Source organism: Salvelinus fontinalis, chromosome 6 (genome assembly GCF_029448725.1).
Source record: "Salvelinus fontinalis isolate EN_2023a chromosome 6, ASM2944872v1, whole genome shotgun sequence".
In the NCBI taxonomy this organism is placed as follows: domain Eukaryota; kingdom Metazoa; phylum Chordata; class Actinopteri; order Salmoniformes; family Salmonidae; genus Salvelinus; species Salvelinus fontinalis.
In genome coordinates this window covers 50,310,617-50,335,888 of record NC_074670.1, presented here as the reverse complement: position 1 = coordinate 50,335,888, position 25,272 = coordinate 50,310,617, and the positions used below count along the sequence as shown (strand labels likewise).

The 25,272-nt window shown below is 44.2% G+C and overlaps 1 protein-coding gene across 7 annotated transcripts in view; it reads left to right on the top strand.

The window, feature by feature from the left end:
* Positions 1–25,272, top strand: part of LOC129858029 (fibroblast growth factor 13) — a 189,702-nt gene that overhangs the window by 150,601 nt on the left and 13,829 nt on the right. For all 7 annotated transcript variants that reach the window (XM_055926897.1, XM_055926899.1, XM_055926900.1 and 4 more), the window contains 2 exons: positions 3,399–3,509; positions 12,583–12,686. In XM_055926897.1, coding sequence (XP_055782872.1) covers positions 3,399–3,509; positions 12,583–12,686 — 215 coding nt within the window. The remainder of the gene's footprint in view (positions 1–3,398; positions 3,510–12,582; positions 12,687–25,272) is intronic.

The following is a 25,272-nucleotide window of genomic DNA, read 5'->3' as shown; positions in this document are numbered from 1 at the left end:
GTGGATGTGTGTTTTGGAGGTAGCATGGGAATTTTCAAATAAATAAGTCTTCCAAGCATTCTCCTCCTCCAATCCCCATATATTCATTCAATGCTAACATTGAAGAACATGCCTTATTACATGAAACCAGATGGCTACAGTACACAGCACCACACTCAGATTACGTAGGAAAAATGGACTGACATTTTGGTGAAAAACCCTGCCTTTGAAAAGGACGTCAGCCTCCTCCTGTATTGGTCTTGAAAGGTTCAGATAATAGGAAGCCAGCGGTGCTATAAATAATCAAAGCATGTGTATCGGCCAGGCGGTAACCTTTGTGAGGGTAGAAATGGCAGGATTTAAAGGTAAGGCGGGTGAAAGGGAGGATGAAATGTGTGGTAAACCACAGTAAAGGACACTCCTCTAGGGACAGGGACATGGGAAAAGGACAGCTCTTAGTAAAACATGACACACCAAAATGTCAAGATTGTGTAATCATTAACACTGCCAGTTCCAGGTTTCTTAATGAATGATATTGGTAATCCAATTGGCTAGTAGAATTTGTACTTTTTAAGTTGTCCGGGAACATGTATTTCAATGGCATAGATCAGGGGGTACCCAGACTTTAGTTACATAGGATCTACTTTCTAACACGGTCCACCCCCCTGGCAGTAGTAAATATACTTTCACATTATTGATTGGATGATTTGCACTGCATGCTGGCAGCAATCTTTGCATAGTCTGGGTTATATCTACTGATTGCTAGCCTCAAACAGGTGTCCAGGGGATCAATTGTTAGAGTGGACCGGTATTTTGACTTGATGAATCCATTGATGCGCTGGTGCTCCAGCTGTAGTTATGGACACAAGTTTGTAAATGGGTAACCGAGTGCTATTAATAAAGTCCTTGAATGCCACAAAAATGTACACCCCTCGTGTTTTTCCTTTCAACGATGTGATTTTGAGCAGTTCCTCTTTGGCAGTCATATCTTCAAACACCATTCTGATGAAAATGCACAACTGAGATGGGTCGATCACGCCTGTCGACTCGTCAAATTGAAGTGAAAAGAACATGCACTCATTTGTCTTTTTTAAGATGCTCCCTCAAATCCTCATCCATCATTTCACAGCCCTGTATAACAGTTTTTTGGATAGCTGAACATCCTTAATAGCGGAAATGATTTCTGATACATTTTTTAAATCATCAAACAATGATTCTGCTGCCTTTTAAAAAAGCCTCTTTACCATTTCTCCATCCTGGAACGGTTTCTTGTGCTTTGCTAATATGCGACTCACCCGGAATGATGTGGTAGAAAACAACTACCACTGGAACAACAAAGAATACTCTGTTACAGGTCTCGCAAGCGTGGAAATGTAAACGTACTAACGTCAGACGGTTGCTATGGTAGCGACAGTTTGAAAAACACATCTAGCAACTATAGTGCCACGGGTTGGTCCAATTTTATGTCAATCAAGCAGTTTAAAAAAAAATATTTTGTCTGCAGTAATATTCGAGAAAGAAACTAACCTGTGAGCAAAACATACAGTGCTTCAGAACTGTGGACCTCAATATTTCTAAGCAGACTTGATGGTAATGCTGTGAATTGCCAAAATATATATTTTTAGTGGAAACATTTTGAAAACGTTCATGCGGTCTACTAGAAAGAAGTTTGCGATCGAGGATCGACGTCCTGGGCACCAATGGCATAGATGGATGGAAATTATTTCCCATTGCACCAGAAAATAAAGATGCATACCCCAATTCTTAAAACATGGCATTTTTGCTAGGGAACACAAACATCATATAGAAAGTTGACATTTAAAAAAAATCGAAGCAGTGCTTATCCTCGATAAATATTTACTCTTAAGCACATATTCTTATTTTAATCCTCTCCGGTGTAGCCACATGCCCCTTTGGAATAAACCCAGACTTCCTTTGTAGTCTCTCTAGTCAGGAACTGTTTGCTCATACACCAGTATCCATGGCTAGAACTTATAGATGTCAGCAGGGATGTGTTTGCACTGGTCTCTTGAGCCTTTTGGAGAGCTGAGAATGTGGCTATGCTGGGTCTATTGGGAGCAGAACTGGGGGACTGGTTATGTACTGTAGTCTATAGCTTAGCGTGCCAGGCTTCTATAGGATAGGATCTCTTGTTATACGATACATGGCTGGTGGATGGGTAAATAAGGCTCCTGTGTGGGCACAAAACTGAACTTAGATCAGCATCTTGATAAGTGAACTTACATCCGCATCTTGATAAGTTAACTTACATAAGCATCTTGATAAGTGAACTTACATCAGCATCTTGATAAGTGAACTTACATCAGCATCTTGATAAGTGAACTTACATCAGCATCTTGATAAGTTAACTTACATCAGCATCTTGATAACAGAACTTACATCAGCATCTTGATAAGTGAACTTACATCAGCATCTTGATAACAGAACTTACATCAGCATCTTGATAAGTGAACTTAGATCAACATCTTGATAACAGAACTTAGATCAGCATCTTGATAACAGAACTTAGATCAGCATCTTGATAACAGAACTTACATCAGCATCTTGATAAGTGAACTTACATCAGCATCTTGATAACAGAACTTACATCAGCATCTTGATAAGTGAACTTACATCAGCATCTTGATAAGTGAACTTAGATCAGCATCTTGATAACAGAACTTAGATCAGCATCTTGATAACAGAACTTACATCAGCATCTTGATAAGTGAACTTACATCAGCATCTTGATAACTGAATTTACATCAGCATCTTGATAACAGAAATTAGATCAGCATCTTGATTACAGAACATAGATCAGCATCTTGATAAGTGAACTTAGATCAGCATCTTGATAACAGAACTTAGATCCACATCTTGATAACAGAACTTAGATCAGCATCTTGATAACAGAACATAGATCAGCATCTTGATAACAGAACTTAGATCAGCATCTTGATAACGGAATTTACATCAGCATCTTGATAACAGAACTTAGATCAGCATCTTGATAACAGAACTTACATCAGCATCTTGATAACCGAATTTACATCAGCATCTTGATAACAGAACTGAGATCCACATCTTGATAACAGAACTTAGATCAGCATCTTGATAACAGAACTTACATCAGCATCTTGATAACAGAATTTACATCAGCATCTTGATAACAGAACTTAGATCAGCATCTTGATAACTGAATTTACATCAGAATCTTGATAACAGAACTTACATCAGCATCTTGATAACAGAACTTACATCAGCATCTTGATAACAGAACTTAGATCAGCATCTTGATAACATAATTTACATCAGCATCTTGATGCAACTTTGATGCAAAATCAGAGCCTGTTTCCAATCTCACACTCCCCCTCTCTTCCCCTCCCTATTTTCCCTCCCTCTCTCTCTCCTCGCCTCAGAACCCCAGTTGAAGGGGATCGTGACGAAGCTGTACAGTCGACAGGGCTTCCACCTGCAGCTGCAAGCAGATGGCACCATCGACGGGACGAAGGAGGAGGACAATGGCTACAGTAAGTCTCCTCTCCTCTGTGCCACCAGGGATGTGTATTCATTAGGGCACACCATAGCAAAACATTTTGCAACGCAAACTGAAAAACAAGCATTTCTTATTGGACAAGTTCATGTTGTCCCTTTTATTTATTTTTTGGTGGTGTCAAATTTAACACCACCCTGTCAATCTAACTAGCCCATCTTCTCACCACCCTGTTTCTCTGTACATATAAACACTGTCAACGGGAAGTTACTGTGCATCAACACACAGTAAAGAGTGTTACGACACAGTACATCAAGGAGACACTTCCCCGCTGATTCAGTTTCAAAGAAGAAGCACAGCTTTGATCTGTACATTCTGCATACTGTACTAAGTCGTTGCTGACATTCTTTCTAGCTCGGATCACATTTCAGATCTCTCCGTTGCTACAGATATTTACTGCGTATCTCCTCGCTCGCTCATACAGATAGACTTATTTAGTTCAGTCTATTTGTATCCCTAAGCAGAATTAGAATTCCATTGACTTTCCAAAAGCCTTTGAGATTTCAACTGAACAATAGAAAAGAAAGTGGTCGATGGCAATGATATGGAGCATTAGATTGTGCTTAGGCAGACTGATAGTATTATGGCCTCAGTACAGTGGTTGATTGGCTTTTTTAATCTCTTCCATACCTCCTTTAGTAACAGCAGGTTTTCTGTAATCCACACAGTATTGATCATTTACTACCATTAATCCCACTGCTCAGGCTGCTATGATTTTCTATGGGCAGATTAAAGTAGAGATTGCTAGCTAAAAAACAGCATGCATTCAACAGGCCCAAACACAATCCAATACAAGTGGATAGATGTAAATTAGATAGACAGACTGATGGATGTTTGAGGGCTCTGCGCATGGAATCCCTTTGTTTTCTGTGCTGGCTGTTAGAGATGCACTCATCCTGATTGCCACATAGTGACTATTGACTGACAGCTGCTCATGCTCTGTTATGCCAGGACTGTTATTGCTGGCAACAGTATTGGATTTCAAATAATTTTATGTCATTAGCTAGGTCTCCATCCAATTGGTGACATATATTCATGTGAATATTCTCAAACCTGCATAAAAACGATTAAATCTGCATTAAAAACAATCAAATCTGCATAAAAACAATATACCTGTACAGTAAACAAGGGATGTGTTTTCATCAAATGAATTTGTTTTGGATTAAAGGCTGTGCGTGATGTCTTCGTGCACGTAAAAATAACTTGTGCGGTTAAATTCCCATGTACCGAATAAAAAATTGATGTTATGGGTTTCCATCGCATTTTTAACTCTATTGGTGGTTTTGTCAATAAAAAATGGCGTTAATTAGCAAATGTGTCCTACTCTGGTCCTGGCATGTGCACTCTAGCCAACAGCTCGCAGAAACAGTGATGAGATTATTATGGATAATGGCGAGATAATTTTTATTTATCAAACAGCAGCCAAGCATCGATCATCATGTCACCAGAATAAGACCCTCAATATTTATTGGAGGGCAACATCAAGCTCATCGCCGTGCACTTTCACAATCCTGTGAAGTTCATCCTAATTTATCTGTGGTCTAAACTGCATGCTTTCCCGAGTCGTAATGGGACAACCAGATAACAAATCATCGCATCACTCTGAGTATTATATCAATATTTGCGCCTAAAGGCATTTCCACCGCCATTTCTCGCATAATAACTTTTACAGAAACAAAAAGATCCCACCTTGTCTTGCGTATTTTGCTTTGACATTTGGAAAGTTTACTGACAAATTTGTTGTTTTCATCAGGCCTGCTGTGACATATTTTATCCGACATGTACTTTACTGGCATAGAAAGGTTGGATGGAAACTTGGTTATTATGACACTTCTCAGTACAACAACAAACATTAAGAGGTCACTAGCTATGTTTCCATTAACTTGTCCAGAGATTCTTTAGTCGATATTTAGAAAGTTTGCATAGAACAAATATATTAGACAATTTCCCGCTATGGTGTGTTTCCATTAAACAATCTTGTGTCAATAAAAACAGATGGACATAACGACATCACACCTAAAAAAATATATACATCGCAAAAACCTACAGTGTCTAATAAAAATGTAGTGGTTGAAGTGTTTCCATTACCCAATTATCCAACTTTGCATGAATAAATAGGTTACAGCCTTGGTATACCCTCCCACCTATCGGTTTCATGTCTCAAGTAGCCCGCAAAAGCCAGCAGAATAATTGGATGGTGAAACCTGTATCCAGCCAACCAGAAAAACACGGCAAAACATTCAGCCATTCCTGAAAGTCAGGAAAAGGATCCTGGAAAGAAACATGATTTTTGTAGTTGAAAAATAGATTTAGAAGAGTGGAGCATTATAGTTACGTGTTGACGTCACGTGCCCCGTGTACCTTAAACATTATTCGACAATCATAAATTATTCGAAAAACGCAGTTTCGATTATAATTTTGTCGCAATAAAGAAAGTTTAACAAAATAAAAATCCATCCCTGTCAAACGGATAAAAAATGTTGTCGATCTTTAGATAATGTCTCCTATATCTGCCGTTGCCATTACACGTGTTGCAATGGTTTTTGAGCGACGTTGCTTTTGTCAAGTAAACCTGGGTCAATGGAAACCTGCCTACTGATGGCTGTTGTTATAGGAACACAGTCCTACCCTATCTTGATAACCGCTCTACCAGAGTTTCCTTGGCAAAGTGTTAGGTAGACTATTACCAGTCCCAGAGCGCCATGCCCTCACAGCGTTGGCGAGACTCGGAGCTGCCCGCTCGGCGCCCGTGCCTCAGATGGCGCCATGTGGTTTGTCGTCAGGGCACTAATGTCATACAGTACCTGCCGCTGCCTGCATCACCATCACCGCGACACTAAACGACTGTAGCATTGTGGGAGACTGTAAATTAGCCCCGACTATATTAAATTAGCCACTTAAACCAGATGACACTTCTATCCCACAAAATGAACACCCCTTCTGTGCAGCCTGCGTGTCAGCCGCAGCAACAAATGACTCGGTAATCGTCTGGTTTTAATATGTTGCCTTCGCTGGAGGAGAGAGGGAGAAGGGATGAAGGAGATGAATAAAATAGAAGGGAGGGAGCTGGTTTATAGAAGAGAGACCAAACACAACATACACAATGGAGACACATCCACTCCCATTTCTCGTAGTGCTAGTTAGATAGAGCCGTTAACAGGTACCTATTGAGATAAGTTATGTAACAATTGGCATGCTTTTCCCAACCAAAACATTTACATTTGGGAGAGAAAAAGTATAGAGCCTGGTCGAATAGGAAGGGGAGAAAAGGGAAGCTGTTTGCACCCGTCCAAAAATAGATTTGTTAGGCGCTGGGTGCTCTTGTCTCCATGGTGACGGCAGCATAGTCCACTTGGTGCTACTGGTGTTTTGTGATGGTGGGGAGGACCTACTCAAACGCACGCACACCCACAAGTCTTCTAACATTGCTGCGGTAGCACCCTCATGAATATACAGCAGTGTTCATTGATGTTTACCAAATTCAGAGCAGTCCAATTTTTTTGCTTTAGCTGAGCAGGCCATTTTTGAGCCATGGAATTATTTGACAAATCAAAATAATATTACTAATCAGGCAGCCCTCATTAAAGGCAAATTAATAACAAGTGTTGAGTCAATAAATCCGTCCTACATTAAAACAATTTTTCTACATTGTAGCACAAGTTTTTAGTTCTTTATGATCTGAAAATTACGCAAAATTCCATCCATGCACACTAATTTGTTTCCAAAGAAGGGACACTGATTCAAGACATTCTTAAAGGCAATTCACCCACCCCTTTCTCCTCACTGTCACAACAACGAGTTAAAGAGACAGACCCTGATCTGTTATACAGACCCTGTATAATAACAGCCAAAGAACACTGCTCAATCAAATCGGGTTATACCCTTCAGCCAAGATTCACACACATTGATCTAATTGGCTAATTAATGACCAGGGCTTGGGAGGCGAAGCCTTTGTCGTCGGGTAGATTTGAATCTGTTTGTCCCTTTCTCTGTATGTTGAGACCAGAGCAGTAATGTTAATGCTGATGATCTGAGCTCTGCTCGTTAAGCCTGGGTGCAGCAGCACTGCCTTGTTCCTTCCTGATCATCTCCTATGGAGAATGGTTCTAAGACATGCGGTACAGAAACAGATGGTTTGAAGTAGAACGATACAATAAAATGTAGTCACGTGTAGAAAGTAGTTACAGTCTCTTATGAGGACCGAGCATGTCTCTTCCTCTTATGTTCATGTTGAAGGTAGTCACAACCCACTGACTTAGAAACAGGTATTTTATGCTCAGGTTAGTGTGTTTTTGTAAATGGGATTTTCAAACCTAAAGGTCAGTGGGAATCTGAAAGTCTGTCACTGTATCAGCCACTGCCGACCAATGACAGAGCATAAAGAATCATATTGATGGGCATGTCCGTCAGTGGTTACGATAAGACAGAGAACAGGCTAGAGGTCATGATGAGGTAGTGAGTCTGTGTGTGCGTGCGTGTTTTTCTGTATGTGTGTGTGGTGCGGGATCCTCAGCCCTGGCCCGCTCTCTCCTCCAGCACCTCGGGTGTTATGTGAGGTAGAAGTAATTGAGTTTCGCCTCTCGAAAAATCCCTGGCGGCTGATTGGCTGGTAATCCCCCTGAAATGAAGTTTACCGCAGCTTTGTCTGCGTCGTGGGTACGGGTCTCAGCACGCAGGGAACGGACAAAGACAGAGAAAAGGAGAGAGAGGAGAGAGAGGAACACATTAAGTGGATAGATTTATGCAGTCAGATGAGCAGCAGCAGAAATAGATCAAGAGAGAGAGAGAGAGAGAGCGAGAGGGAGGTGGAGAAAGAGATTGGGACTGGAAGAGGGAGTATTATTAAGTGGAAGGATCCCCTCGTGCTGCAGGGAGATGAGCTGTAGCAGGAATGGGGTCACCTATACCATGAGCAATGTTCCCTCTAATTGTTTTGGGCACTGAGCAAACTTCAGGTCTGCTGAGCGCAAACTTCCCAGGTTGTGAAAAATCTGTGCGACTTCCATTGCGCGTTTACTGTGAACACTGAGGCTGTAGCCGCTTTAAGTTATAGCTTTAACAGTGGCCAAGTAGAGTACTGTGGCTATTTGATCATAATGTCGGCCTACCAGAGTGGCCTACCATCAAAAATAATGGAGAAAAATGCTTCCCATAACATTTTAACATGGAAATAGCTGTTCTATCATTCAGCCTACAGTAGCAACCAATGTGTGGTGTTCAATGTAGGGCTACATTCCATTAGACCTTTGGGGAAAAAACATGCAGGGCTTGACATCAACCTGTTTCTCCACTTGTACACGTGTTGTGCTCTTGTAGGACGTAATCACGCCCCTATTGCTGACTACAAATGAGCTATAACTGGGCTAATAACTCACTAACTAGCAAAGGATGGGAACAAAATGTGCACGTGGCTACATGCAGCTCTTGCTATTATCTCAAAACAAGCGCATCTACTCACAACCACAGCTGTAAACACAGTCCAGATCAAAGTAAATGGCACAGATCCATATATTGTAATGGTCTATTTGCATGTAGGCCTACCGCAGCTCTGCAGCTCTGATTGGTTATGCCGCACAGGTCTGTGTAGAGTTGTGCACAATATAATCCTACTCCGATGCATTCTGCCTACAACAACATCTCTTGCATAGTTTGTTTTGTTTCGGTATGTTGCATTGAAAGGTGCTAACATTGTGTTGATTCGATCACAATTGCCAAAGTAAAGGGAAACGTTGATAGTGTTGACTAATCGGGAAAACTCTGGGAAGTTTAGTGAATTTCAATCTCGTGCTTCTCTCTGATATTTCTTCTGAGCTCTGTGCCGCAGTCTCAGGCTACTGCGCGCCTGCGCACGCTCGCAGCTTAGAGGGAACATTGACCACGATGGAAATGGAATCCTGTCTATGCCCATAATGATACTTTCAACAACAACAAAAACACTTTAGCTACATCAACTAAACTAACATGCATATACAATCCACAAAGTACTTCCTACCACAATCATGTACAGTAAGTGTACGCCCACCTACGTGAAAGCCAGCTACACCACACAGAGCCTCTGAAAATAGCAGTAAGTAACATAGCTAGCTGATCCCAGATCAGTTATCTCTGTGTAGAAGGCAGCAGATGTGGCTCAGGGTGGAGGGCTCTGGTGGGTCTGCTGGAGCTCCGGGAGGCAGGGAGGGAAGGATGAAGGGAGGAGAGGAAGGTGGAGAGATAAAGGTAGAAGAGGAGAGATAAAGGTAGGAGAGGAGAGATAAAGGTAGGAGAGGAGAGATAAAGGTAGGAGAAGAGAGATGGAGGGAGGAGATGAGATGAGATGGAGGGAAGAGAGGAGAGATATGGAGGAAATAGAGGAGGAGAGATCGAGATGTATTCATGGGTAACTTGACAACGAATATGGATTGTTGCTATAAACTCAATTGAAATGTTTTATAGAGAAAGTAACGACATAAAAAGAAATGTATGAAAATAGTTTTCTTTGTCCACCTCTATTTCCCACTGCCTGCTCAACCCAGATCCTAAGAACCTGGTCAGTGTTCTACCATGTGACATAAACACTGTACAGGTGGTACTTTAGGATGACTAAAGTACCACCTGTACAGTGTTTATGTCACATGGTAGAACACTGACCAGGTTCTTAGGATCTGGGTTGAGCAGGCATTGGGAAATAGAGGTGGACAAAGAAAACTATTTTCATACATTTCTTTTTATGTCGTTACTTTCTCTATAAAACATTTCAATTGAGTTTATAGCAACAATCCATATTCGTTGTCAAGTTACCCATACTTTGCCTTCACTTCTCAGTTCTTCTATATCCATGATTTGACTTTAAAAACCATGCTAATTAAAATCCCAGAATGGACAAACCAAACCAAAGAAAACAAAAGGGGTATAGGAAGCAACACAGTCCAGCAGGCAGGCATCCATATTATTTTCTCCGAACAACTACATTAACGTTGTGCTCTCACCAAATGTATCAGCTACAAGCTCTCTGCAAAAGGATCCACCGTGCTTCCGGACTGCATTACTTCCTGTGGGCGGCTGCCTAGAACACAAAAAGAGGGAGGTTTAAAGAGCCGCTGAACACGCCGATTGGCACGTGTGTTTTTCTGTTGATCATTAGAAAAACGTGATTTCAGTCTTGGAGGTGTGTTTCCTGACCGATTCCACTTTTGGTTAATGATGTTTATCCCCCATGAGACACTGTAGAAAAGGAAGCCTATTTTACTTCCTGAAAATCCTCAGAATAAATCTAACATAACTCACGAAATCTGTAATGATTGAGATTTTGTTTTAGTTACTTTACTCTCGCAACTATTTCAATACTAACATCCTTTCGGATATTCAAATATATTTTTAAAAAAATGTTCCCATCCCTAGTCTAAATCCCCTCACATAGAGATGTGCCCGTCTCTATCCCATAGCACAGATTGACCCTGCGCTCTGTTACTAGAGGGCATGGATGTGGCAGCATGGCAGCACTGTGCACAATTAATGCCAGGCAGAACAGAAGAGGACTGGGCAGGACACAGCAGCAAAGCTACTGTTTGGCCCCGATGTTGCCGTGAACTCAGAGAAAAGTTACAATATGGCTTAACAGCAATAGCTATAATAACAGCTTCACTTTGAGAAAAAGAGCACAAACAAACCATCATCCCTGTTTGACTTTTTTTCCGGCGAGGGTGAGAGTTTTTGTTTCAAACATTGTGTAACCTTTTTAAGACTACGCCTTTTGCCTCTCTCCACCACTGCTCACGCTATGAAAACTCCCGCTCTTCCGGAGTTCAAGTGCAGTCCTCTGTGGTGGTGGGCTGCCTCTTTATCCCTTGGCATACGGATGCAATGTGGCCAGGGGAGATTGTCAGGTTCCTGGCTAGCTCGGTGACAGTAGGACAAAGGTGTGAGTGGGTTTGGCATATGAGGACAGAGCCCGGGCTGAGGGAGGTCTCTCTTTAGTCTGCTAAGCTAAGTGCTACTGTAGCTAACTCTATTAAGTGGACTGGGTTAGAGTGAAAGGATGTGGTTGGCATGAATAGCGGGGGCAGGAGTCTTCGCTTTACGTTGTTTTCTACTTAGATCAGCTCTGCTCCTATGATGGCGACACTGTGGTACCTGCTGCGGTTTACGACATAGTCTCAGTATTCCATCTAAATATATGACTGAGACATGATTTCACTAAATGCTATTTATTGGTGGATAAACAGTGTGCCTACAATATTCTTCACAAGTTAGACTTTTTCCCTCCATTTGTTGCCAAGATGGTCAACAAATGTAATGTAACAAATGTAACTCTCTCTCTTTCCCAGTAGGTCCCTCAAGCCCTCTGGCACTGGCCTTTTTAACTATCCCAAGGCCTAGGAAGCAGCCTTTAGTTATTATGCCCCCAGCCTCTGGAATAGCCTGCCAGAGAACCTGAGGGGGGCCGAAACTGTGGACATATTTAATAGATATTGTCACGCTGGTATAAATCAATTCGGGAGACAGACGCAGGAATGCGTAATAGTTTTTTTTATTGTACCCAAATTACGACGTGCCGTGTAAAGGCACAGGGACAAAGACCAAACAAACACGTAACAAAAACACAGGGTTGAAACCCAAACAAAAGAGCGAGGAGTACCTCGAATAAATAACACATGCACACAATGATTAACACACGGGACGAGACCCGTAATCATCTGCAAAATCCACAAGGACACAAAAGCCCAAAACACACAGCACAGGTACTCACACGCACCAACGGACATTGTAACAATAATCAACCTACCAATGGAAACCAAAGGGCACATATATACAGATAGAATCAGTGGGAATAGGGTCCAGGTGTGCGTAATAAAAGTTCCGGAGGGATCCGTGACAGATATCTTAAAACACACCTTTTTAGTTTTGCTTTTCCTTAGGGTGCTTTTTTATTCCTTCAGTTTTTAATTGTTATTCTTTAAAAAAAAAATATATGTTTGTTGTGAAGTAAATATTTACGTTTTTATTAGTTTTAGCATTGCATTCCATGTCAGAAATGTGCTATATAAATAAAGCTTGATTCTCTTCCCCAGCCATATTCAACCTCATTCCAGTGGGGCTGCGAGTGGTGGCCATCCAGGGAGTTCAGACCAAGCTCTACCTGGCCATGAACAGCGAGGGCTTCCTGTACACATCAGTAAGTCTCTCAAACACACACAGAGCACAGCAGTGCTAACCTCTCCTGCTCTCCCTGGTAGAACACAGGAGCTCCATATTGGTCAGCTTGCAGCAAACGGCTCAACCCCTTTCCTAACCTCTTCCTTCATGTCTCCCTGTTACTTTCTGGCACAAACCCATTTGCAGTGCATAGTCAATGCTACATCATCGCAGTGCATGCAGGATACTCCCACCATCATGACATGTTTCCAAGCAGGTGTCCCCAGTTGTTTACCATCTGTGCCCCAGCCATGCTTCTCTTACCAGGTGGCTAGAGTGGGTGTGCAAGCCCAGCTGGCAGCATGATTAGTTGTGGCGGAGGGGATGAGTGTGTGTATCCCTGCTAATGTGAGAATGTGAGTGTGTGTAGGTTTACAGGCATACAGATGATGTGTGTGCACTGGTAGTGATGAGGGCATAAGAGGAGTGTGTGTGTGTGTGTGTGTGTGTGTGTGTGTGTGTGTGTGTGTGTGTGTGTGTGTGTGTGTGTGTGTGTGTGTGTGTGTGTGTGTGTGTGTGTGTGTGTGTGTGTGTGTGTGTGTGTGTGTGTGTGTGTGTGTGTGTGTGTGAGCACCACCTCTCCCTGCTACGGAATAGAACAGAAACATTAACTCATGCTCTGGAATGCTCTTTATCACCCAAAAGACATGGTAAATCTCCTGTCAGTGTTATCTCCCAGAGGCCTATCCTCAGTAGAACACACACACAATAGTTAACACTCTGTTCTGTTGCATAACACAACCATTTTTTTTGCAATATAAGTATTATAACATAATCTCACAGTACCCCCCCCCCCCCCCCCCCCTGCGGCTGACCCTCCGGACCGGCTGTATGGAGCTGAAATGCCGGGTTACTATGGTGACATTAACATCTGGAAGGAAACAGATGCAGTATGTGGGCTGCATGGAGCCATGGTACACTCCCTCCATCCTGTAGAGAGAGAGAGAGAGAGAGTCTATGTCATGGAAAGAGCAGGTGTTCTAAATGTTTTGTGCACTCAGTGTAGACTGACCGGGTGAATCCAGGTAAACACTATGATCCCTTATTGATGTCACTTGTTAAATCCACTTCAATCGGTGTAGATGAAGAGGAGACGGGTTAAATAAGGGTTTTTGAATCCTTGAGACATGGGTTGTGTGTGCCATTCAGAGGGTGAATGGGCAAGACAAAATATTGAAGTGCCTTTGAACGGGGTATGGTAGTAGGTGCCAGGCACACCGGTTTGAGTGTGTCAAGAACTGCAACGCTGCTGTTTTTTTTCACACTTAACAGTTTCCCGTGTGTATCAAGAATGGTCCAACACCCAAAGGACATCCAGTCGACTTGAAACAACTGTGGGAAGTATTGGAGTCAACATGGACCAGCATCCCTGTGGAACGCTTTCGACACCTTGTAGAGAGCATGCCCCGACAAATTGAGGCTGTTCTGAGGGCAAATGGGGGGTGCAACTCAATATTAGGAAGGTGTCCTTAATGTTTTGTACACTCAGTGTACAAACATGAAAACTCTCCAAATTGTGGATTTCACAATTTGATCAACTACAACTTTAGAATCCGTTCTCAAAGGTCGAGGGCTTCTTGGCCATAAACAGCCCTTGACTGGGATTCAATCTGATTTGCGCTTTGACATATGCGGCGTACATATGCAGTATTTACCGTGAAAATGGTCTTCGTGAATGTGGGAACATTGCCTTTAAAAGCTGCATTGTCCACAAAATCTCACTAAGCCTGATCTGACTGTAGTCATCGCTCTTGTCTCACTAAGCCTGATCTGACTGTAGTCGTGGCTCTTGTCTCACTAAGCCTGATCTGACTGTAGTCATGGCTCTTGTCTCACTAAGCCTGATCTGACTGTAGTCGTGGCTCTTGTCTCACTAAGCCTGATCTGACTGTAGTCGTGGCTCTTGTCTCACTAAGCCTGATCTGTCTGTAGTCGTGGCTCTTGTCTCACTAAGCCTGATCTGACTGTAGTCGTGGCTCTTGTCTCACTAAGCCTGATCTGACTGTAGTCGTGGCTCTTGTCTCACTAAGCCTGATCTGACTGTAGTCATCGCTCTTGTCTCACCAAGCCTGATCTGACTGTAGTCATGGCTCTTGTCTCACTAAGCCTGATCTGACTGTAGTTGTGGCTCTTGTCTCACTAAGCCTGATCTGACTGTAGTCGTGGCTCTTGTCTCACTAAGCTTGATCTGACTGTAGTTGTGGCTCTTGTCTCACTAAGCCTGATCTGACTGTAGTCGTGGCTCTTGTCTCACTAAGCCTGATCTGACTGTAGTCGTGGCTCTTGTCTCACTAAGCCTGATCTGACTGTAGTCGTGGCTCTTGTCTCACTAAGCCTGATCTGACTGTAGTCATGGCTCTTGTCTCACCAAGCCTGATCTGACTGTAGTCGTGGCTCTTGTCTCACTAAGCCTGATCTGACTGTAGTCGTGGCTCTTGTCTCACTAAGCCTGATCTGACTGTAGTCGTGGCTCTTGTCTCACTAAGCCTGATCTGACTGTAGTCGTGGCTCTTGTCTCACTAAGCCTGATCTGACTGTAGTCATGGCTCTTGTCTCACTAAGCCTGATCTGACTGTAGTCATCGCTCTTGTCTCACCAAGCCTGATCTGACTGTAGTCATCGCTCTTGTCTCACCAAGCCTGATCTGACTGTAGTCATGGCTCTTGTCTCACCAAGCCTGATCTGAATGTAGTCATGGCTCTTGTCTCACCAAGCCTGATCTGACTGTAGTCGTGGCTCTTGTCTTATTAAGCCTGATCTGAATGTAGTCATGGCTCTTGTCTCACCAAGCCTGATCTGACTGTAGTCGTGGCTCTTGTCTTATTAAGCCTGATCTGAATGTAGTCATGGCTCTTGTCTTACTAAGCCTGATCTGACTGTAGTCGTGGCTCTTGTCTTATTGAGCCTGATCTGAATGTAGTCAAGGCATTTGTCTCACTAACCCTGATCTGAATGTAGTCAAGGCATTTGTCTCACTAACCCTGATCTGAATGTAGTCAAGGCATTTGTCTCACTAACCCTGATCTGAATGTAGTCATGGGCCATAGTACAGTAGAAAGAACCTTAAAGCCTGAGTGTAATTACTAATCACATCACAATTAACATTATCACAGAATAGAAAGATATCCACTGGGATTGATAAAGCTGAGTACGCCTGAGGCGAAAAACGGAGAAACGATACAAATAAAACTCCCCCCCCCCCCCCCCCCCCCCCTTCCACTGTAATGAAAACATATCCACTGAGCTGCTGCTTTTATATCATTTCATTTAATAAAGATGGATCTTGCCTGGACTCCACAGGCTGTGTGTGTGTGTTTGTGTATGTGTGTGATATTTATCTCACCTGTGGTGGTGAATCATAGAATAAGCTAAACCGCTCCCTGATTGTGAATGTGTTGTTGTGTGGTTGTACTATTGTTGGAGGGCTAAAGCTAAAGAGCCCCTCTGCTCTCTCTCCTCCCTCTCCTCCTCTGCTCCCTCTCCTCCTCTGCTCCCTCTCCTCCTCTGCTCCATCTGCTCCCTCTCCTCTGCTCCCTCTCCTCCTCTGCTCCCTCTCCTCTTCTGCTCCTTTTCTCCCTCTGCTCCCTCTCCTCCTCTGCTCCCTCTCCTCCTCTCCTCCCTCTCCTCCTCTCCTCCCTCACCTCCTCTCCTCCCTCTCCTCCTCTGCTCCCTCTCCTCCCTCTCCTCCTCTGCTCCCTCTCCTCCCTCTCCTCCTCTGCTCCCTCTCCTCCCTCTCTTCCTCTGCTCCCACTCCTCCCTCTCCTCCTCTGCTCCCTCTCCTCCCTCTCCTCCTCTGCTCCCTCTCCTCCTCTGCTCCTCTGATCCCTCTCCTCCTCTGCTCCTCTGCTCCCTCTCCTCCTCTGCTCCCACTCCTCCTCTGCTCCCACTCCTCCCTCTCCTCCTCTGCTCACTCTCCTCCTCTGCTCCCTCTCCTCCTCTGCTCCCTCTCCTCCTCTGCTCCTCTGCTCCCTCTCCTCCCTCTCCTCCTCTGATCCCTCTCCTTCCTCTCCTCCTCTGCTCCCTCTCCTCCTCTGCTCCTCTGGTCCCTCTCCTCCTCTGCTCCTCTGCTCCCTCTCCTCATCTGCTCCCTCTCCTCCTCTGCTCCCACTCCTCCCTCTCCTCCTCTGCTCCCTCTCCTCCTCTGCTCCCTCTCCTCCTCTGCTCCCTCTCCTCCTCTGCTCCTCTGCTCCCTCTCCTCCTCTGATCCCTCTCCTTCCTCTCCTCCTCTGCTCCCTCTCCTCCTCTGCTCCCTCTGCTCCCTCTGCTCCCTCTCCTCCTCTGCTCCCTCTCCTCCCTCTCCTCCTCTGTTCCCTCTCCTCCTTCTCCTCCTCTGCTCCCTCTCCTCCTCTGCTCCATCTGCTCCCTCTCCTCTGCTCCCTCTCCTTCTCTGCTCCCTCTCCTCCTCTGCTCCTTTTCTCCCTCTGCTCCCTCTCCTCCTCTGCTCCCTATGCTCCATCTGCTCCCTCTCCTCCTCTGCTCCCCTGCTCCTCTGCTCCCTCTCCTCCTCTCCTCCTCTGCTCCATCTGCTCCCTCTCCTCCTCTGCTCCCCTGCTCCTCTGCTCCCCTGCTCCTCTGCTCCCTCTCCTCCTCTCCTCCTCTGCTCCATCTGCTCTCTCTCCTCCTCTGCTCCCTCTCCTCCTCTGCTCCTTTTCTCCCTCTGCTCCCTCTCCTCGTCTGCTCCCTATACTCCCTCTGCTCCATTTGCTCCCTCTCCTCCTCTGCTCCCTCTCGTCCTCTGCTCCCTCTCCTCCCCTGCTCCCCTGCTCCCCCGCTCCTTTGCTCCTCTCACTCATTACCACATAAAACAGCAAGAAAAACAAAAAACTTCAAGGTCATGTTCAATTGCTCTATTTCTCTGATGATTTGTTAAGGTCGTATTCATATGTGTGTTTATCTTTGATCCCAACCTGTAGTAATGTTAAAAGCAGTCATTACTTGCCATGATGGCAACACATTGCCTAGTGTGCTAAACCTTTATTTAGCACACTACTGGTGATTATAGCCTTGAATTTTGCATACACACTTATACAGCCACCTACGGACTGAGATTGCGCAACCCTCCGGCAGCAACATAGCTTTTAGTCTTGTAAATTCGATGATAGTGGCTGTGGATGTGGAGGGAGGAGGCAAGGTTTTCCATTTGAGCTGAATTAGCCAGTGGATTGTATTTAATCTGTGTTCAGCAGGGTGTCTGATAACCTCGTGTGGCTGAGTGCTCAGTGCTGTTATGGTAAACTGTTGCCTAGGAGCACCGCCCTTTACAGAAGGGGGGGGGGGGGTTAGCCAATGGCTGGCCAGCGTTTCGGGGAGATTCCCAATCAATGGTGGACGTAGGCTAGCCAGGAAGACTGACGGCTGCTACTGTGGTGTTGCTTCATCTGAGTACCTTTGTGTAGAGCCCTGCACAGGCATGAATGTTAAGCCCGAGCCCTACCCATGCCAACGACGTTCAGACCGTACCCTATCCAGGCCTGATTCCTTCTGCCAAATTTAAGGCCCGGCCTCGAAATCAGAAATAACCTCCTCCGTTAGTAAATCCATTAGCTGCTCCTCTCAGTCTGTCACTCTCTCCCCGCGTGCAGCTCGCTCTGCATGCACTCTGCTCATGGCGGCTCTGAGTCGGTGAGTATCCATAGCAACGGTTCCGCTTGGGCTGCCCTGCTCAACGAAGAGAGATGAGAGAGCTGTTACCTGTTAGCTACTTTTCGTTTCTCTAAACTCCGACAAGGAACATTGTTATGTTCTGTGAAATCATCTCTCCTGTCTTAAAGCTGACGAGGTTGAAACACTTCTGACACCATGTTATGATCTCAGTCAGATATGACTGTACTGTGCAGCAGAGCACATGCACATGGGTCAGCTTCCAAATGTTAGTGATCAATTTAGTGATGCCCTGCCCGTACCCTAGTTATTGATGAAAACTCAGCCCTAACCCGGCCCTTACCCAATGTATAATGTCGGGATCCGTTTGGCTCTGGTCAGGTAGCAGAGCTCTAGCTCTTGTGAAAGTGTGAAAGAGTGGGTTTGAATACCTTCTATGCATTTTTTTATTACATAAAGTACCAGTCAAAAGTTTGGACACACCAACTCATTCACCTACTCATTATTTTTTACTATTTTCTACATTGTAGAATAATAGTGAAGACATCAAAACTATGAAAAAACTCATATGGAATCATGTAGTAGCCAAGAGACTCGGTTCGAGCCCAGGCTCTGTCGCAGCCGACCGCGACCGGGAGGTCCATGGGGCGACGCACAATTGGCCTAGCGTCGTCCGGGTTAGGGAGGGTTTGGCCGGTAGGGATATCCTTGTCTCACTAGCGACTCCTGTGGCGGGCCGGGTGCAGTGCGCGCTGACCAGGTCGCTAGGTGTACTTTGTCCCCCAGACACATTGGTGCGGCTGGCTTCCGGGTTGGATGTGCGCTGTGTTAAGAAGCAGTGCGGCTTGGTTGGGTTGTGTTTCGGAGAACGCATGGCTCTCGACCTTCGTCTCTCCCGAGCCCGTACGGGAGTTGTAGCGATGAGACAAGACAGTAACTACTAACAATTGGATACCACGAAATTGGGGAAAAAGGGGGGAGAAAAAAATGATAAAATAAAAATAAATAACTGCATTCCAGCCGGTGTCTGTTCCACAAGTTACTACCGACTAACTCTATGATGTTAAAATGCCTATTTACTCTGTTCCATCTGACTGAGCAATCCACTGTCTCATCAGCCCAGCCAGGCAATTTACAGTGCCTTGCAAAAGTATTCATCCCCCTTGGCTTTTTAAATATTTTGTTGCATTACAACCTGTAGTTTAAATTGATTTTTATTTGGATTTCATGTAATGGACATACACAAAATAGTCCAAATCGGTCAAGTGAAATGAAAAAAATTACTTGTTTCAAAATATTCAACAACAAAAAAAAAAACTGGAAAAGTGGTGTGTGCATATGTATTCACCCCTTTGCTATGAAGCCCCTAAATAAATAATTAGCTTCAGAAGTCACATAATTAGTTAAATAAAGTCCACCTGTGGGTAATCTAAGTGTCACATGATCTCAGTATATATACACCTGTTCTGAATGGCCCCAGAGTCTGCAACACCACTAAGCAAGCGACACCACCAAGCAAGCGGCACCATGAAGACTAAGGAGCTCTCCAAACAGGTCAGGGACAACGTTGTGGAGAAGTACAGATCAGGGTTTGGTTATAAAAAAATATCTGAATCTTTGAACATTCCACGAAGCACCATTTAAATCCATTATTAAAAAATGGAAAGAATACGGCACCACAACAAACCTGCCAAGAGAGGGCCGCCCACCAAAACTCACAGACCAGGCAAGGAGGGCATTAATCAGAGAGGCAACAAAGAGACCTAAGATAACCCTGAAGGAGCTGCAAAGCGGAGATTGGAGTGTCTGTCGATAGGACCACTTTAAGCAGTACACTCCACAGACCTGGACTTTATGGAAGAGTGGCCAGAAAAAAATCATTGCTTAAAGAAAAAAATAAGCAAACACATTTGGTGTTCGCCAAAAGGCATGTGGGAGACTCCCCAAACATATGGAAGAAGGTACTCTGGTCAGATGAGACTAAAATTTAGCTTTTTGGCCATCAAGGAAAACACTATGTCTGGTGCAAACCCAACACCTCTCATCACCCCGAGAATATCATCCCCACAGTGAAGCATGGTGGTGGCAGCATTATGCTGTGGCGATGTTTTTCATCGGCAGGGACTGGGAAACTGATCAGAATTGAAGGAATGATGGATCCCGCTAAATACAGGGAAATTCTTGAGGGAAAACTGTTTCAGTCTTCCATAGATTTGAGACTGGGACAGAGGTTCACCATCCAGCAGGACAATGACTCTAAGCGTACTGCTAAAGGAACACTCGAGTGGTTTAAGGGGAAATATTTAAATGTCTTGGAATGGCTTAGTCAAAGCCCAGACATCAATCCAATTGAGAATCTCTGGGATGACTTAAAGATTGCTGTACACCAGCGGAACACATCCGATTTGAAGGAGCTGGAGCAGTTTTGCCTTGAAGAATGGGCAAAAATCCTAGTGGCTAGAAGTGCCAAGCTTATAGCGACATACCCCAAGAGACTTGCAGCTGTAATTGCTGCAAAGGGTGGGTCTACAAACAAACAAAACAAAGTGCAGCTAGTTTGCAGTCTTTCCAGCTTCAGTTTGAAGTGATTGTGTTAACTGTGTTGTTGGCTAGCTCCTCTGAACAACAGTGTCGTGACGAGTGAGTACATTTTCTATGACAGGCAAAATCACGCCTCATTAGCTTATTGTTATGGATGTATCCAAATAAATGTCACTAGAAACAACTTAAACAAATGCAAATGGACCTACTTTGCTGTTATTCTGGCTGCGGTTTTTGATGTGACTGTAAATTAGCCGTAGTTGGCTAGCTACTGTAGCAAGCAAGGGATAAGAACGTTGCCAGCCAGTATGGCAATGGAACATTTAGAACGAACGATTGGATCGCGTCCATAGATACAGAACAAAAAGCCTGAACGACTGGGTCGCGTCTCTGGCAACCGAACCGATAGAACGAACGACCAGCCGGCTTGGGTAGCAACCCTAGATTTGTGTCGGGACTATATCTTGCGGAAGGATGAAACAGTATGAAGAAATTCATCAAAATACATTTCTTTATGAAAATATGTCTATTTGAATATGTTTGTAACCCGTTGTATAAAAGTTTTTGTCACAATCGTCTTCTTGCGAGAGAGAGGACCAAGGCGCAGCGCGTGAAAAATACATCTTCTTTAATGAAGGAAAAACCAAACACTTACAAAATGAACAAAAACAAACGATCGTGAAGCTAAACAGAACTAAGTGCACACATGCAACATAGAACATAGACATAGACAATTACCCACAAAGCCCAAATGCCTATGGCTGCCTTAAATATGGCTCCCAATCAGAGACAATAAACCACAGCTGTCTCTAATTGAGAACCAATCTAGGCAGCCACAGACATACAAACACCTAGACAAGACACTGCCCCATTAAACATACAAACCCCTAGACCAACCAAAACGCATACATCCCCATGTCACACCCTGACCTAACTAAAATAATAATGCAAACAAAGATAACTAAGGCCAGGGTGTGACAGTTTTAATGCCCTCGAAGCCGGTGTTTGGAAGATATATTGTCAACACCTGTGCCAATATATCCTCTAAACACCGGCTTCTCGGGCATTATCACTTAAATATAAAACTCAAAATACTTCAATTAATGTTAAGTTCAAAAGAATACAATATCAAAATTGCTGAGACTATTCAAACCAATGAGGGTTCGGAACTTTAAAGCCAATTACCTCAGAAGCATCTTTTTGCTGATAGAAACCTTATAGTCCCAAGCTCTCGATATGTCTAATACATGTACATATCATTGCATGTTCACATCGCATACTCATTATGATATTTTGGTATATCACCTTTTACATAATCATCTACTGGGGTCGTGTGTGTTTGCTTTTGTCATCTGCTTATCCATGTTCTGTCCACGTGAGAGAGCGAATGTGTGAGAGGAAGAGTGTTTAGTACATGTGTGGGTGAGCCAGAATGCACCAGTGAAATGTATTCATCCAGCAGAGGCACAGTGTGGGAAGAGAGGGAATCAATTAAACATGTATTTTCCTCCGTCCTCTCTACTCTACTCTCTGCCCCTTTATAGTTCTATTTCATCCTGCCTCATATGTACTATTCAGCTCCTCACACTTTGTCACAACTGTCTTCTCCCCTTTGCTGAAAAATACAGATATCATAAAACAGGCTTTTCATGTCGTCGAAGGGAAAATATCTCCATACACACCATTGTCACTAAGATGTGGTGAATGATTTTGCAGTGTCTGTAGACATTCTGTATGGTATGTTTTATAATCAGGTAGGCTATTGACAATTAGTTACCCTGATTGTACAAAATATTAGAAACACCTTCCTAATATTGAGTTGCACCTTCTTTTGCCCTCAGAACAGCCTCAACATTGTTTTCTACCCCAATTTCGTGGTATCCAATTGGTAGTTACAGTCTTGATCCATCGCTGCAACTCCCGTACAGACTCGGGAGAGGCGAAGGTCGAGAGCCATGCTTCCTCTGAAACACGACCCTGCCAAGCCGCACTGCTTCTTGACACATTGCCCGCTTAACCCGGAAGCCAGCCGCACCAATGACCAACAGCGTTGGCAACCTTGTCAGCGTGCACCCGGTCCGCCACAGGTGTCGCTAGAGCGTGATTGGGCAAGGACATCCCGGCCGGCTGGCCAAACCCTCCCCTAACCCGGACGACGCTGGGCCAATTGTGCACCGCCCCATGGGTCTCCCGGTCGCGGCCTCTGCGACAGAGCCTGGACTCAAACCAGGATCTCTAGTGGCACAGCTTGCACTGCAATGCAGTGACTTAGACCACTGCGCCACTCGGGAGGCCCCAGAACAGCCTCAATTTGTCGGGGCATGGACTCTACAAGATATCGAAAGTATTCCACAAGGATGCTGGCCCATGTTGACTGCAATGCTTCCCACAGTTGTGTCAAGTTGACCCACAGCGTTGCAGTTCTTGACACACTCAAACCGGTGAGCCTGGCACCTACTACCGTACCCCGTTCAAAGGCACTTCAATCTTTTGTGTTGCCCATTCACCCTGTGAATGGCACACATACACAATCCATCTCTCAGTTGTCTCAAGGCTTAACAATCCTTTAACCTGTCTCCTCCCCTTCATCTACACTGATTGAAGTGGATTTAGTAAGGGATCATAGCTTTCACCTGGTCAGTCCATGTCATGGAAAGAGCAGTTTTGTACACTCAGAGTGTATTACTGTAGATTTCCCTGATTCCTTAATAGTGTGTCCCTGTGATACATGGTGATCATTGGCGTGTTCATTTGGAGATCACTGTCCTCTTTAAAAGGACGAGCTAACTAGTATAAATAGTTTCTGTGGTGTTTTTCCAGAGGTGCCTTGAAGTTTGGTCATTCGTTTTCCTGTGTGTTACTGGGGCTCCAGTCTTGTCTGAAGGGCCAGGGAGGTACTTCCTCCTTCAAAAGGGAAGAAGAAGATGCCTACATGTAGTAGATGGGGAAACGAGTGGATATGGAGACTCTAAGACGTATGAAAGGAATGGAATCGTTGGAGTTTTGGTTTCAGAATTAGCCGATGTTAGAATTGTTCAGCTCTTACGTAATAGACAGAGAGTTTCTGAAAATAATTAGGTTCTACTGACAAAAATGAAAGAATGAAGATGTAATACTGTTAATACTCTTCTTCTGTCCCCGTGGGTATGGCCTGTGTTTGTATGTTTGAGCATGTTAATGTTTGCATGGTGGTAAGCAGATCTGCAGTTGGCTCCCACCCCTATTTTTCCACCCATAAGCACACTACCTCTGCAAAATAGCCTTCCCTATCACAGGGATCCTCTCCACTGAGCTGAGTCATTAACCAGCCACAGTGGGTGTGTGCCTGTACGAGTGTGTGTATGTGTGTGTGTGTGTGTGTGTGTTTGTATTTGCAATGGTATTTTCCACCAGCTTAGATCCTCCAAATCTTTTCTAAACCAATGGGCATTGTAAATATGCTTTTTATCTGGAGATAGAGAGAAAGGTGCTTTTTATTCCGCTGCCACTAAAAGACTGGGGCCATTGAAAGGGAAGGCATTTAGACGGATTTGTTTGGGAGAGTGGATAGTGAGTGGCGGCGACGCCATTAGCTTTGTGAGTCTCCCAGGCTTTTACACTGCTCTAAAGACACCAGCTCAGCCTTGATTCTATTGGCATAATTGGTGTCATTTCAGATATAGTAGGATATGGGCACTGGGTTCACACACGAGAATGGCACCATCGATTTGTGCTCGTTTGTGAAGAATGGCGCCAATATTCTTACAGGAGAGATCAGATCCACTATGGTAGTATTTCTCATTCTGCCAGTTTGCGACATGCAACAGTATTGGGTTTTAACTTCTACCAATGCATTCATTTGATTACAATTTCAGAGTAAATGGTCATTTATTGTGTTTTCTTTCATGGTACAGATACAGCAAGGCATTGAATATGCATTACCCTCTATGAGACTCGTGGGCTGTGGTATTGTAGTGCTAGTTCTACAGATGTAGGATCTTAATTTGATCACCCTGTTTAAGGTGACCTTTCCTGCAATGCAGAAACTTAAAAACTTGTAGTGCATTTGAGGTTTAAAAATGCTTCAGAAGTTTGTAATTTCCACTTTGACATTTCAGACTTGATTTTCCCTTCCGAAAAATGTATCAAAAATGTACCCCTACAAAAATGTAAATTAATTATAATCCACATAATAATTCACATTTCCTGTTGCTGCAAGATTATTGTCCTGTCGTAGCAAACTGTCTCAAATTAAGATCCTACATCTGTAGTGATTTATGCCTATGTCACTGTGTGTGTAGTGATATTACAGATGGGCTGGGGAAACCTCTTGCAGTAAGTCACACTCAGTGCTGGCGTCAGCCTGTAAACGTCTCCCCCTTTGCTGAAGCTATCGGGTCGTAAAGCGCTAAGGCGCTATCGCTAACCTGGACTGGGGTATCCTC